Raw genomic sequence first — 15,944 nt, forward strand, 5'->3', positions numbered from 1 at the left:
AGCTCGGTCACCATCAGAGCCAGTGCTTCATTGTACCAGTCCGATGGTGCCTTCCATATTGCTAAAAAAGGCCCGGGAGAGGTGGGGGAGGAGGAGGAAAATTCACTGGCGATAGCTCCGTTAATACCGGTCGCATTGCTGAAATTATTGCGGCAGGAATTTGCCGCAAGCTGCGCCTGACCGTATGTGCTGCATAGCGCCGGAAAAGGGGGCTTCGGGACGCCACAAAACGGGCAGCGAAGACAGCTTTTGTCGAGCACGTTGTCTTCAGAACCCAACACCACCTCAGAATCAGGCTTACCTTATAGCATTCAAGGCAAGTCTTCCAAGCCTCTTCTCTGTATCATTATTTTTTAATGTGACTTTGCAAACCCGCAGTTACTAAGGTGGCATGCGAACCAAACACCTCTTCCGTCGGAAGTCCCTGTATAGTCACTTCAAAGCGAGGTACTTCGTTCGAATTTCAGATTACGTACTCCTCTCGTATCAAACGACTTGTTTTACAACAGCCATAGCAGCGTGCCGGGACATCACTCTCTTCCTGACTACTGACTGATACGCCAGAGGAGCTCGGGCAGCCCGCCGGCCGCAGCCCACTCAGCCGCGTGCGCAAAGATAACCGGGAGAGACCGACGGACGTCTGAGGGGCTGCTGCAGGATCGGGGCGTCTACTTTCAAGGTAGGACAGCTGTTCATACGTATGGCGCTGACCGTGCAAGAAACAACATAAGAACTGGGTGTTAATGGGCTTCATAAAGATTAAGCGATGTGCGCAAGCATGCCCAGTGTTAGCGTGTTGTACGTTCCACTGAGGTTCAACGGGACACGGTCAGTTTCAATGTTTACACCGCACGGAAAAAACTGGACTTCATTCAGGGGCAGCCAGCTCCTTACACCGTCTACTCCACTTTGAACAGGAAAGCGGAGTGCACGTATTGTTTGGTGCCAGATCGGAAAAGGTCTTGTCATTTGGTTTGTGGATGCTGCCTGACAATAGTAACGAATTACGTTTCTAGAAATTTGGTAAAAAAGATCTGGTTAGAAAAGCTGTATATTAAATCTCACGAGTCACTGAATCTGTGCAATGTCATCATACCATTTGTACGAATAAATGTTAGGCCGTTGCGTTGAGCGACACACACACACACACACACACACACACACACACACACACATATATATACATATATATATATATATATATATATGTATATATATATATATATATATATCAGGGTGTCGAACCGAAAAAAATACCGGTTCGGTTACGGTTCGGGTTCGGGTGAAATAATTTCGTTCCGGTTCAGTTCCGGTTCGACAAAATCACGTGCCGAACCGGTTCGCGAACCGGTTCGGCACGTGAACCGGTTCGCGAACCGGTTCGATGATTTGAATTGTCACTGAAATTAGAAAAAAAAACATTTAGTAGTTTAAAGCGACAGTAAAGTCAAAACACAAACAAAAATTCAAAATGCTGCTGTTCCCCAAGGGCAGTGGCGCAATTGCAAAGCAAACTTTAAAAAATCACGAGATATTAGAAAAACAGATGGAGTGGTGACGATTTACTACCTACTTTCTCGTCCAGACTTTATGTTGTCCTAGCGACTATTCATAAAGCCACCGCCAAGAGATATGACGGTGGGATATATATTCTGCCCTTTCATTTTTTGGTGAAATCGCAATCGTCGCTATGGAATCGCCTATAACGCTTACCTTGAAGCCTTAAATTTAGGTCTGCGTACTGGCGTGTTGAAATATCAGCGCTTAATACCAATGGCGCACATTTTTTTTATATTTGTAACAAAACAGAAAAACCCTACTACAGGCACATAAATACTACCAATGAATTAGATCATTTGGTCACCCTGAATAATTTCTTAGCTGTCACCCTATCGAATGTGTTAGCCACACTTTTGTTAAAAGTAAGCTTTAGTTAATGCTCACTCACTGCATTATTGCTCTGACCACTGCAATTCCTTTTGCGAAAGCTATACTGGATGTGTGCATTACAATCAGTATGTCATCGTACCGCCTGACCCCCGGCCATCATTCCGTGTGCTACATTGCGTAATCTTATAACAGATTATGCTGTTACAAAATGAAAGGGAAATTTTACGCGCGGAGCACGAGAAGAACTTTTTTGGGTAGGCGCTCTTTAATTCGTCCACAGCAGTACTCCCCTCTGACCTGCCTCGGTGGCTCAGTGGCTAAGGCACTGCTGAGCGCGAGGTCGCGGGTTCGATTTCCGGCCGAAGCGGCCGCTTTTCTGATGGAGGCGTAAAGCAAAAACGCCCGTGTGTACAAAATTTCGGCGCATGTTAAAGATCCCCAGGTGGTCAAAATTAATTCGAAGCCCTCCACTACGGCGCGCCTCATCGCCTGTGCTGGGTCGGCGCGTTAAACCCCACAATCAAATCAAATCAGTACTCCCCTCCGGATCGAGTAGCAGTAGAAGTAATGTAGCGAGTTGGGCAGTCAGTACAAGTACAAAACCAGATCAGTACAAAACCAGATCTGAAAGAGAAAAAACTGCAGAACAAGCAGAAAAGATGATCGCTCGGCGAATGGGACAGTGTGAGGTACCGGCCGTCCTTTCTGCACGTGTCATCTGCTTTATTACTGTTGCTGCTTCCAAGACAAGGTCGAGGACTGCAGTTTCTTGCCAAGAGATTAAGTGCGCACCTTAACAGTTTTCCCTGACATATCTGTTGTTATTAGTACTTGTAAAAAACGGAGCTTGTCCACGGTACTGTCCTCAAAAATGGTCGTGGGTAAGGGACATCGAAGCCACTTTTGGTCAGCATCAAGCGGTTTAGCCACTGAGCAGCTCCTGCGGTCAAATTTGTCAAATATTACAATTTGCAGGTGTCGGACCTTTTAAAGAAATTATGAAATGGAAAAGGTTTGCACACATCGGGCTTTCGCTGCTGCACACTGGAGCACTCCTGCAGCCTGATTTCTCCACTAAAGTTGCAGCTAGGGAAGGGCAAAATCGTTTTATATCCCCTGCAAGCTGCGGAGAATGACATTTCCTTTGGTCAGCTTCCACTACGCTCGCGCTTCCAGCAGCAACAGACCATTGCTACATTGGTGCTCATTCATTTCCCTTGTTGTTGCATAGAGCGTGATAGTGTTCAATTGTCTGGAGGGGGAAGTGAGCGAGCAGGTACGAAGTTGATGGTACGTGAAAGAAAAAAAAGCCTGAATTGCATTGACTGTGCAATGTCAACAACAGAGGGTCGAACCGTTTCGGCATGAACCGGTAACCGTTATTTCTTTTTTCGGTTCAGTTCCGGTTCGGGTTCAGCGTGCTCAAAAAATAACGGTTCGGGTTCGGGTTCAGTTCCGGCAAAAATACCGGTTCAGTTCCGGTTTTCGGTTCGGTTCGGTTCCGGTTCGACACCCTGATATATATATATATATATATATATATATATATATATATATATATATATATATATATATATATATATATATATATATAAATTGTTATCCGTCGACGCAGACGACTGCAATCATTTATGGCAAACTATTATAGTATTTCGGGGTTTTTAGCCTTTTTAAGGTTGAGAAGTTGGGATTTAGCTCAGGAATGAATATTCAACTGCAGAAGTGTAGCGAGCTGGGCTAGTTTTCTTGTTTTGCGCTGCAATCACCATGAGTATAGAAATTTCAAAATTTTAAATATAACATTCTAATTTCAATTAGTAAATTTAATGCAACTATTAGATAAATGCAGGCTTACAATACAGAATATTTCTCCTGTACAAAGATGGCACTCTACTATGCAACCAAAATAGGCGAACTGAATGAGAAAGGACTTATTACAAACCTTAGAACAAAAATTTTTAGAACAAAAATCTTCAAAAATTCAAATTTCGCGCTACAGGGACGTATTAGGGGCAGGAGTGACGCAGTAGAGGCCAGCACTAAAACATGGTTATCAGTTTGTGAACACGGCTATGAGCGCCTATAGAAGCAAGGCGCTTGCAGCGTTCGCGCACAGGTGTAACTGCTCTCAAGAATCTTACTCTTGCCAAAAACAAAAGTTCCACGTGCGTGAAAGTAGTTGATACTAAGCCTAGAATCGCAATGGGCGTTGCCGTCCGCGCTTTTATTGAAAGACGCCATCGAATATGCCGAAGCTCAGCTACTAAGCTTTGGTGGCAGGACGGTTGTAACAACGCTTTCGCAGCGTTTGGACGCCCAAATAAATAAATAAATAAATAAATAAATAAATAAATAAATAAATAAATAAATAAATAAATAAATAAATAAATAAATAAATAAATAAATAAATAAATAAATAAATAAATAAATAAATAAATAAATAAATAAATAAATAAATAAATGAATGAATGAATGAATGAATGAATGAAACTTTATTGACACAAGGATGGCGACTCGGCCTATGTGGGGGCGGGTGGGGAGGGTGGTGTCAGTTCGGGAGAACTTTACATTCTCAGATGAACGCCAGTAGCGAGAGCGAAGTCCCACAAGGAGGCAAAAACCTGCTTGGCTGTGGCTGAGGGTGGGTAGAGCCAGTCCGCCAAACACGTAACGCTGCTGTGTTTGCAAGACGTGCGCTCCGCGTGCAGACCCGGACACGTCCAAAGGAGATGTTCAATGGTCGGTGTGGCTCCTAAAGAGCACGTGACGCACGTGGGTGGTGTCATGGCCGGCGGAGGGGAATTGCTTGCGGTAGCGCCGGGGAGAACGGGTGGCCGCCCTTTTTTTGGTATGTAAGAACGCCACTTGAAAAGGATGTCCTCTGTAAGCGCCGCCCTAGCACGAGCCTTGTGGATCAGAACCTGAAGGCCACGTGGCAGTCCTGTAGGTAACGGGCAGTCATTGGCAGGGATGTGGCTGCGGAGTCGAGCTCTAGCACATCGCTGGTAGGTGGCATGGGCTTCAAAGGGGTCCAAGTTGGGGTCGTGATGAGGCAAAACTGGGTGGGAGTGGGTGGAAAGAACATCGCTCGCCAGGGCGCGCGCGGCCTCCTTGGTGGAGTTAACGCAGTGCCCTGGCACCCAGTCTACCCGAATTTGTAGTCCTGTTGTACAATGTAGCCTTCGGGCAAGCATCTTGATGGACGCACAGATAGAATTCTGATAAGGCACCCGGCGCAATGCGCGGAATGCCTCCTGGCTGGCTGTGAAGATAGTTGCATGAGGCTGGTTGGTAGGCCAGTGAGAAATTTGAAGTTTTCGGACAGCCAGTAATGTCACTTCGAGTTGGAGGTGGGTAGACGATGGCGCTGTTGGATATTCTTGTTGTCAGGCGGCTTGAAATGTCGAGTGAATGGCTGCTAATCCGGCAGTATTCGTGGTGGGGTCCCAAGTGGCGTCGGTATAAACAGCGCTATGTGGAAACCGCTCGGTCATTTCAGATGTGCGTCTGTGCTTGTTGGAATGGCGAAGTGTTGAAAATACCACAAATAAGTACACAATAAATAAATAAATAAATAAATAAATAAATAAATAAATGAATAAATAAATAAATAAATAAATAAATAAATAAATAAATAAATAAATAAATAAATAAATAAATAAATAAATAAATAAATAAATAAACTACTTAGGTCAATTTGTGACCCCGGATCCCAACCATCAGGCAGAGATAATCACAAGGATAAGAATGGGGTGGACCATGGAGTGCATTCGGCAGGCATTCTCAGCTAATAAATGGCAGCCTACCATTGTCCCTGCAGAAGGAAGTGTATGACAGCTGCATCTTACCGGTGCTCACCTACGGGGCAGAAACTTGGAGGCTCACTGAAAGGGTTAAACTTAAATTGGGGACGAGTCAGCGAGCAATGGAACGTAAGATGATAGGTGTAGCATTAAGGTACAAGAAGAGAGTGGAGTGGGTGAGGGAGCAGACGCGTGTTAAGGACATATTAGCAGAAATTAAGAAGAAATTGGCGTGGGAAGGGCATGTAATGTGAAGGCAAGACAGCCGTTGTTCATTAAGGGTAACAGAGTGGATCCACAGAGAAGGCAACCGTGGCAGGGGGCGGCAGAAAGTTAGATGGTCTGCTGAGATCAAGAAGTTTGCGGGGATAAATTGGACGTAGGTAGCACAGGACCGGGATAATTAGAGATAAATAGAAGAGGCCTTTGCCCTACAGTGGGCAACGGGCATAGATAGGCTGGTGATGATGATGAATTATTTATCGCGCAATTTAGTATTTAACGCACTGTTTCAGGATTGTTGACCCTTTAAGCATCGATAAAAGGCTTAAGCAGTAAAAAAAAGATAAAAGTTTGGTTCAGTACTCTTGTAATATTGAACGCAAAATTCAGCTCGTCGATTTATTGTTGAGTGACTGCTTTATTATTTCTACTTGGTCGCCCATTTGTGATAGCGATTGCTTTGTTTAGATTGCATACATTGCAGGTATTCCGATATACCTCCCGTGAACATTTCTTGCTGACGATGCAATGCTCGCAGTGCATAGGCGGCTGAGGGCTTCCGTCAGGCCGTCTGTACCTTTAGTCTCAGATTTCTCTCCCTTAGACAAAAATAAAGATTTTTCAAATCAAACAAGGAAATCGCCCCCATCTCCCCGCGAGGGAACCCTGGTGTGATGCGGCGCAAGCATACGCGAAATGAGAGAGTACACATGTTTTAGCGACCATTACCCAACTCTTTATTACATTTAAGAATGATGACTTTATGGTCAGTAAAGTGCACAGTGAGCGGTTGCCGCAGCAGTGGTCGAATCTTGGTTTCATCGTCGATGTTCGAGAAGAACGAGAGCGTGCGCTCACTGAACTGCCGCGGATCATACCCGCTTTATATTCACAGCGCTTGAAGGAGAAGGAGACCGCGGGAGAGAGTCGCGCATGCGCGCACATGCGCATTGGAGCGGCTGTTAACGCAGCGTTAACGCAGCGAAGCGCGCGTCAACCAAGCGCGCCAGCTGTCGTTATGCTAATGCGCCGGAGTAGTGAGAGTGTTGCGCACAGCTGTGGGAGAGACGAACGGAGGAGAGTCGCGCATGCGCAGGTGGCGTGCGGACGGACGCCGACGACGCAGGAGGGACATGCCTCAGAGCAAGAGATGCGCCGCATCTAAAAAAAACCTGGTAACGAGGCTGCATCATGGAAATTCGAATCTGCTGTTAAATGACTTAAGGTTGCTGTAGTAAGGGGACCCGGTTATTACGATCGTTACAACAAAATGGATAGTTGAGAGAGTTGGTGGGTATTCATGTTGAAGTGTTACAGCGCAAACGAACGAAGGACGTAGAAGAATGCGCCCTGTGCATCCTTCTACGTACTTCGTCCGTTAGCGCTGTAATATATCAACTTAAATATTAAGATCTTGTTAACAGTAGTAGTGGGGTGGTACTTAGACAGCATTTTCGCCCGTTTCTGGAACATCTGCGATCCTTGGCTATTGCAAAGATAGTCTTGCGAGATTTGCACGCGCAATGTCTCTACTCTCTCTAATGTCTCTACGCAGGTAGCCCTAAAGCCTCAGGGACGTCTGCTAGCTTTGTACGCACGAGCCACCTGCAACTGAAAATGGCGCCTTCGGGAGGGCCACGGGACCCTTGCGGCCAGCAGTACCATGACTCGGCACGAAGCTGGGTTGTGGCCTTGGCTTGTTCCTGGACCCTTTTCTGGACGTTGATAATGACCCGTTGCGGTGGTATCATCTTCGTGACCCTCTTAAACGAGATGGGGGCGTCTAGGGAAACTGCCTCGTGGCCCTTCAACCTGCAGGGAGCCATCATCAACGTGTCCAGTAAGGACAGTTGTGGATACTCTTGCTCTGCGGGGGGCCAATAGATTGGAGAGTGCGCTGCACAAAATATCTTCGGGTGGTTTTTCAACGAAACGAAATGGAGTGAGTAATAAGAACATACGGTGGGGAAATCGGTACACGAATCAAACTAATGACAATAGTTCGAGGATACAACAATTATAAAAACCCCATTAACATTATATATTTAGAAGCATCTAACGGCTTTTTTCTGGATGATTTATTTTTAAACAAACTATGCACCGTTTTTCATCAAATGAAACCACTAAAAGTTTAGAAAGGCGTGATCTTTCACTTAGAACCGCAAGCAGGTCATTGAGCCTCTGGTGTGGCTTCAATTTTAAAATTCATATCTTTCGCTTAACAGTTCGAATGGTAACATCAACCTTGTAAATATGTGGTCGGTGTGAGATGAGACGTCACAAGGACGTCATTAATTTGCATTTTAAATGGGCGTTGCGGCAAGACGTGTTTATAAAATATAAATACGGTGGCATTAACGGCGACGGAAAAAGTCTGACAAGTTAAAAACGTTTTTTATTGATATGACACTATTCTGACGACAAGAGTTAGATGTTTATAGGTTTGAGGCGGGTGGGGCACGATTTTGGCTGCTTTCACGGATTGTGTGAGCGTGGTTTCACCAATATGGCAAATTACTTATGCGCATTCTAGTTTCGTACGGACGAGATACCTTTAAAGCGTCTGTTTTATGAACGCTGTCACTTAAAGGAATATTTACGGTGTGAATATTGACAACCCCGCGGTTATCATTGTTAATACGGTCGGCACACCTATTCCGAAATCGTTTTTTGGAACTCTGAGATATTTGTTACCACAGGATTGTCGATGTCATATACGGTGTATTTCTGCGCTCTGACAGGTATTGTGACCGGTGTGCTACTGAGGAACTTTCCACTACGTGCCATCTCTCTGGCGGGGGCCCTGCTCACAGCACTCGGAGTGCTTCTGTGTGCTGTCTTCTACGATATCGTCGGAATAAGCATCAGCTATGGTGTGATCTGCGGTACGTAATACGACGTATGCACATATGTGGGGCCACTAAGTAATCCTGCTCTTTTACGTGCAGCCATTGGGCAAGGGTTAACCCTTCCTTCGAATAACTTCGCAGTCAACACTTACTTCAAAAGGTACGTGGTCGTCTTTTTAGTTAACCTTACCGGAGAAAAACAGAAATATTGTTTGCGTCTAGGTGAGCGTTGAAAATTCCAGAGATGGTCGCAATTGATGGCAGCTCCGGGGATTTCGTGGCGTTCGCAATTCTCGACAAAAATAAAGTTCATGGAAAAACGGACTCCTTCGGGAATTATCTAATGTCTGCCTGCCTGTCGTTCTACCCAGTCGCCCGGCCAAAGTGAAACACTGCTTGAACGAGAAGTATATAGGCAGGACGGCTTCAAACTATTAAAACTGCTGGTATGACTCGCACATTGTCCCCATTATTTAGCGCGAAAGAAGGTTCAGGGAAAATTTAGGAGAAAATGTAAGCGAGAGTAAAAACGTTCCTTTATATACAAATACACGTTGGATTGGATTTTACGACAAGTGAAGAAGGCAAGGATTTAACAATGGTGCCGAAGAGAGGCGAGCTAAAAGCAAACATTAAACTAAAAGCTGTCGCCTCACTTCTTAAAGTCTCACTGAAAAAAAAGTCTACACAAATGGCGCGCGAGCAGTGCAAACGTGGAAAAGTTGAGTTGATTGAGCAAACCTTCATTGCAATCACGACGGGAGGAGCGAAAGGGTAGGGGAAGAGCGTGAACGCGGAGAGGTGGAGGGAGGATGGGGGGTCGCATGGCAGGGGCGGCAAGGCTATTGGGATTAGCAGTAAGGGAAGCAGATACGTGACCAGTTTTTTTTGTCTTGTACATAGCGAGGTTGAATAGACTGTATGATGTGCCCCAAGGCGCAGTCACTTCGTCTGCCACTCTAAGCTGACTAAGGCCCATCTCGATTTTGCCGACTACGCGGACACGAACGAGAAGAAAGTTTCTTCTCGCCACCACTTACGAATATGGATCATTCGAATATTGTGTTCAGATGCTACTCTGAAAGCCTTAGAGGCGTTGACATAGGACAGCACAGTGTTCAATTGCTCTAGTGAAAACTTAAATGAGAGTTTCGCCTCCTCTTTCCTGGCCACCAATCAACCTTACTGTGCCTCTGGCCTATTTCCAAATAAAGCCGTTCATTCATTCACTTGAAGGAATAGGAGAGGAGGTTAGCATTAAGCGCCTGTGCGCTCAAAGCTGCTGTAGTTGCCCTTCCAGGGCTCTTCCTGCGACTCACTCGGTTCTACAATGGCACGCAAAGACGAGAGTATATGCTTCAAGAAGAGCTTTCGATTTTTCCCCGCCAGCAACTTCTCTGCGTTCCACCGTGTTTTGCCTACTTTTTCCGCAGGTACCGAGGGTCGGCAAGTGGTCTAAGCTGGGCCGGCGGTAGTCTGGTCTCCTTAGTGTTCCCTTCGGTGGTTGTTTATCTCAACGACCAGTACGGACTACGTGGAACGTTCCTCATCGTGGGTGGCTTGGCTCTGAATGCAACTGCCGGCTCCCTTCTTATACAGAACCCGGAGAACTTCTTCGCGAAGGCGCGGACGGCATCGAGCGAAAGACGGGTTGACAGGGACGGAAAGGAAAGCGAAGTCGAGCGACTGAGCGGCACCTACTCACAACAGCTGTCTAGTTCTGAAGGCGAAGTAAGACTGACAGAGAAGAACTATGTGGACCCTGAAGACGAGGCAGCAAAATTGTCTTTAATGATAGCCAAGGGTTCAGCAGAGTTGGCAATCCCTCTTGTCAAGCTGTGTCCGGAGGAATGTGCCGGGATTTCAGAGGAGCGAGAACGTAAAATCAGAGTAACAGGCAGAGGAATATTCTCACGCCAGTCCTCATGCAGTCCTCATTCCAATCCTCTTGCGCTCGGCAGCAGGGAAGGCAAAGAAGAGGCTGGTAGCGGAACCGGCCGCAATTTGAAAGCAGCGGTGCTATCTGCAGGTCGCCGCGAGCTGAGCTTTTTGAAGAGGCCCATAAACTATGTCATCACGCTGGCGACCGTTGCGCACATGAGCGTGATGGACCTATTCACGTTGACTCTCGCCGACCACGCGATGGGCCAGGGTCTTCCAAAGTGGCAAGCGGCAGCCCTGCTTTCCTGTGTCGGCGTGGGCGACATCATCAGCCGACTCTTCTCTGGCCAGCTCTCGGACAGAAAGCTCTGCCACAGGTGCGAATTGGCATTCCCTCACCTCAGTGTTGAATCGGCAACAAGGATGCTATGAGTAGAACACCACTTTAGAGGCCCCTTTCGGAGCGGAACTTGCAGGAATTTGTAACCAGCACAACACATGAATAAACTCGATAATGTTAGCTATGTGTGCGTGCGCTGGGAAGCAATCGTGGGAACAATACTATAGAACCATGATTAAAACAGCACAAGTGACATAACGAGAAAAGCTGACTAGGACGGGCCGTCTCCAGAAGCCCGACCTGCGGGTGGAGTGCACTTCGAGTCCAGAGCTGGAACGCTTGAGCATATGTCCCGCAAAATTAGTTTGGAATAGACACCCTGTTTATGCAATAAAGGACACCGACAGTAATACTTCTAGATGTCAAGTGATCGCTGTATGCTGGCTCGCCTTGTATGCCCTGTAGTTTTGAAGTAGCTTCGTTCGCCTCCAGTAGATGAAGGTAAGAAACTTCGAGCCAGATATGCATCCCGCATTAGGCAGAATGTTATGAAAGGGGCCATGAGGTCAAAATACAAGTTTGGTTCATTACAAAGGCTGCTTTGTCCCGACAACAATGATACAAATTTTATCGCAAACTTCAAACAAAAAATTGAGATATTAAGGTAAACAGATTAAGCAGCGGGCACTCTTTTGGCCGCTTTTGGCGATTTTTCAGTGACGTCACAGAATCTTGTTTGTATGATTGGTGGCCGCCGCCATAAGCCACCGCCGATAAACACGACCGGGAGATTGTAGTGGGGCACCTGGTTCCGTGTGATTGTATCTCTTGAATGCTAACGACAGTTAACGCTGTTCTTTTGGTGCTGGCCCATAGTACGTCCCTCCAACCCATTATACGTCACTGCGACCGAAAATTTGGTAGTTCCTCAATATTTCTTGCGTCTTTTTTTCGGTTAAAAGAGGTCTGTTTGTGGTTGGAATGGAGCTGAGTGAGAAGCCAAAGGCTACTTATTTCAAACTGAACAAAGTTATATTTTGTCTTTATGGTCCCTCGAAGGCCATGAGGTATAGGCGGCCTGTACGTTCCTGGCGCAGACTCCACTCTTGCTGATATAGTGGAATATATTTTTGTCGCAGGAGGGACGTGATGGCGGTAGGCTTCTTGGTAATGGGCTTGTCGCTGGTGGGCCTCATCTACGCCAACTCGATGGCGTCCTTCGTTCTGGTCTCGGTGCTGTTCGGCCTGGTCTGCGGCAGCATCCTCATCCTCTTCGGCGTCATCACAGTCGAGTACCTCGGGCTTCAGAACCTGCCGCTGGCCCTCAGTTTCCACTCACTGGCGCGGGCCATTGTGGCCATCCCCAGACCATTTGTCATTGGTACGAAGTTTATACCTTTCGCTTTGATGTTGCGAGAATGTTGGCACTAAACAATAAGAAGCAGAAAAAAGGCTGCTTTCGATTCCTCTTACGCAGGTTACTACAGAGACCGGAGGGAGTCATACACCGGTCTCTATGTGCTGCTGGCACTGTCGTGCTTCGTGATTGGACTGATTTGGACCGCGGAGTGCTTCATGAAGTGGCGATCCACCAGAAGGCGTCAGGAAGAACAGATTCAGTTTAAGCAGACTGCTGCTTAGGCGTTGCTTTCACCGTGTACTCGTTAGAACGTCCGTTAAATTGTGCCTAGGATCGGAGAGAGAGAGAGAATGAACATCTTTAATTTCGAGCTTAATGATACAGGATGGTGAGAGCACCGGTGGGGGCGTCCGCTAGTCCGGGATGGCCTGGTCCTTGCTGGCTGCTCGTGCCCTATCAGCATGCGCTGGGTCGAGAGGTCCGAGCTGGACAGCCGGTCCACCCACTGCTCGTACGGGGGACGGGGATTGGGTGTGAGGGATGGGGATTGTTGGCACTTCCAGACGAGATGGTACAGGGTGCCTGGCTGGGGGCAAAAGTTGCAGGTACTATAATACTGGGTGCGGTAGATATGGTGGAGGAGGGTACAGGGCGAGTAGGAGTTGGTCTGTAGCCGGCGGAGTGTGGTCACTTCGGCTCTGAAAAGGTGGGAGTTGGGTGTAGGGAACCGTCGACGCTCGTGTCTGAAGTGAGAGAGAATGTTCGCGTAGCCATTCAGTGTGTGGGGGGCCTTCTCTGTGTCTTGGCTCTCTCCTAAAATGGCCCGGAGGGTGTGTACGTACTCGGGCAGCGGCGTGTGCCACCTCATGTCCGTCGAGATACTCGTGTCCAGGGGCCCAAACGATATGGATGTTGAGGATCTTATGGGCGAAGGGTGATATGCGGCCGAGCTGGTAGTTGCGGCATGCTACTTGCGAGTCCGTAATGACTGTAACGTATTCGCTGTTTATTGTGGCTGCTTGGGCGATGGCGATTTCCTCAGCGGCGTTTGTAGAGGTGGTGCATATTGTGGCGGCTGTAACTTCGGTTCCCTAGTTGTCTATAACCGTGACTGAGTGGGGGGGGGGTTTGCGGGTGTAGCGTGCGGCGTCCGTGTAGCGTGTCGTAGGGTACCCTGCGTGCTTCTTCGTAACCGCATCGACCCGTGCTTTGCAACGTGCTTTGTTGCAAAGGGGATGCATATTCCGCGACACGGAAGCTACACGAATGTGTTGACAGATGTGGAGGGGTAGACGTTAGGGCTGGTCTTCATTGGGCGTTACCGGGTATCCGAGGCGTGTAAGGGTGTCTCGTCCGGGAGGTGTCAGCTTGAGATGGGTGGTTTGGGAACATCGATGAGCTTCGTGCAATTCTTCCAAAGTGTTGTGTACCCCTAGTTGGAGCAACTTGCGCGTGGATATTGAGGGGGGTAGGCCTAGGGCGAGTTTGTAGGCTTGGCGGATAAACGTATTGAGTTTTTCTTTTTCGACGGATTTGAGAGCCAGGTATAGTGTGCCATAATTTATACGACTGATCAGTATTGGTTGCGTCTTCTCCTGAAGGCCGTAGCGGCGGTGGGCGATGCGTCGCAGGAGGTACGTTAGTGAGGGTGCGTTTTAATGCAGGTAAGGTTTGAGAGGGGCTTCCATCTTTGGACATGCTGAGACCGAGTATGCGAAGGTGGGGGACTGTGAGTACTGCTAGGTTGTTGATCGTTAACTCCGGATCGGGGGTTGGGTCTGTTCGTTTTTTGTAAGTGCGGGCACAGAGCGTGACGAGGAGGGATTTTTCTGGGGCGCATCCTAGTCCACGAGCTCGGTGGCATGTTTAAGTGACGTGTATGGCTTCCTGTTACTGATTCATAATTCCCTTTTTGCCAGCTTACTTAACTACTGCCGTTTTGTGTGGGGTACGACCACCGCGTCAAATATCATCCGTCTGTCTCGCCTACAAAAACGAATAGCTCGCTCTGTTTGCAATGCCCCGTATAATGCCGCCACTGCACCCCTGTTGAGTGATCTAGGTGTACTCCAAGTACAGCACCACTTTGCCAGCCGCCTTGCGCTCAGTTACCGCAAGGAAATAAGAAGCATTAAAGGTTTCATTGTTAGTCTAGCAAACCTGAAATGTTCCCTCTTATACCACGAGAAAACCAGAACATTGGTATGTCCCGCACCCACGCAGTAATTATGCCATGCAAGTGCTTTCTTACAACCTTCCGAAATTACTGAACAGTCTGCTACTCAATGGAATTGATGTAACGTTGTGTTAAGATGCTAGCATAATTAACCACCTAGCGTTACGAAACTAACCAGCCTATTGCATTTCAGTGTTACACCGCCACACGTGTAAACTCAACTTTTTTTCCTTACAATTTAGGGTTGTTTGTATTGAATGCCATGCATTGTGAAACCCCGAAGGTTGCATTGAACGCCTGTATATAATTTATCTGGATTGTTTCTCTAATGCTACATAAGAATGTGTAGTGCAGCGATTTCTGTTCTGCACCCCTGCAGCCCCCCCCCCCCTCTCCTTCATTTACCTCTGTTACCCCTTCTAGCTCTTTTTTTCCCTTCAACGTTATTTATGTGCCTCTTTTTGTATAGAATTGTATACTCTCTTTTTTCATTTTCCTTTTTTTATTGTATTGTTTATACCTATACGCTGCTGTCCCCAACTGTTAATAGATTTGTAGGGCCCGTCAAGTTGCATTATTGCAACTTTTTCCCTATTTGTCCTGTCCATAAACTTGCTTGTGAAATAAACAACATTCATTCATTCATTCATTCATTCATTCATTCATTCATTCATTCATTCATTCATTCATTCATTCAAGTGCGTCTTGTTGGGCGCCGGTGCAGCCGGTGGGGACCCACAAGGTGAGGTCGCCAGCGTAAAGTGCATGGCGTAAATTGGGGATTGCTGTGAGGAGCGGCGGCAGATCTTTCATGGCTAAGTTGAGTAGCAATGGTGAAACGACGGATCCGATCCTTGTGGGGTTCCCTTGGGCGCCTTTGGGAATGGGTCGGAACGGAGATGCCCAATGCCTATCGTTGCTGTGCGGTTGGTCAGAAAGCAAGCGATGTAGGAAAATGTACGTTCGCCGCAGTTGATAGAGGCAAGACCTTGCCAGATAGCCTGGTGTGTTACGTTATCAAATGCCCCTTTGATGTCTAGGGCTAGTATTGATGTTTTGCTCTGATTGTTCAGGGTATCCTGAACGTCGTCTTTAATCTGAAGTAGGATGTCTTGTGGCGATAAGTGGTTGCAAAAGCCGTACATTTTATGTGGGAGGTACCCGTTCTCTTCGATGTGGGGTGATAGTCTGTTGTGCACCATGTGCTCAAACAGTTTTCCGACATAGGAAGTGAGAGAGATCGGGCGGAGGTTCTTTGTAACGAGCGGCTTGTTGGGCCTGGGTATGAGGGTGATTTCGGCATGCTTCCATTGTGTGTGTGTGGGGGGGGGGGGGGGGTTCAGCCTGCAAATGGAAGTTGAAAATTCCAAAAGCTTTTCAAGGGCAACGTAATCAAGGTTGCGGAGGAGCTTGTTTGGTATCC

General features: G+C 47.2%; 1 protein-coding gene across 2 annotated transcripts; it reads left to right on the forward strand.

Annotated features, from left to right (window-relative positions):
- The first annotated feature begins 147 nt into the window (after positions 1–147).
- LOC144144458 (monocarboxylate transporter 6-like) lies at positions 148–15,121 on the forward strand. 2 transcript variants are annotated; one of them, XM_077675912.1, is made up of 7 exons: positions 161–679; positions 7,471–7,755; positions 8,657–8,800; positions 8,864–8,924; positions 10,198–11,022; positions 12,125–12,366; positions 12,463–15,121. In XM_077675912.1, exons 2-7 carry the CDS (start codon positions 7,533–7,535, stop codon positions 12,624–12,626), a joined length of 1,659 nt encoding a protein of 552 aa, XP_077532038.1. In that variant the 5' UTR covers positions 161–679; positions 7,471–7,532; the 3' UTR covers positions 12,627–15,121. The 2 variants fall into 2 exon arrangements, with proteins under 2 accessions (XP_077532039.1, XP_077532038.1); XM_077675913.1 differs by lacking the exon at positions 10,198–11,022 and having other exon boundaries at positions 148–679.
- Positions 15,122–15,944: the final 823 nt, after the last annotated feature.

This window comes from Haemaphysalis longicornis, unplaced genomic scaffold (assembly GCF_048455015.1).
Source record: "Haemaphysalis longicornis isolate Haplotype H1 unplaced genomic scaffold, Haemaphysalis longicornis Haplotype H1 scaffold_7, whole genome shotgun sequence".
In the NCBI taxonomy this organism is placed as follows: Eukaryota; Metazoa; Arthropoda; class Arachnida; order Ixodida; family Ixodidae; genus Haemaphysalis; species Haemaphysalis longicornis.

Coding starts and splice junctions, on each gene's coding strand:
- LOC144144458 (XM_077675912.1), top strand. CDS start 7,533: ATGGCGCCTTCGGGAGGGCCACGGGACCCTTGCGGCCAGCAGTACCAT. Junction 7,756..8,656: donor AGCCATCATCAACGTGTCCA/GTAAGGACAGTT, acceptor GCGCTCTGACAG/GTATTGTGACCGGTGTGCTA. Junction 8,925..10,197: donor GTCAACACTTACTTCAAAAG/GTACGTGGTCGT, acceptor CTTTTTCCGCAG/GTACCGAGGGTCGGCAAGTG.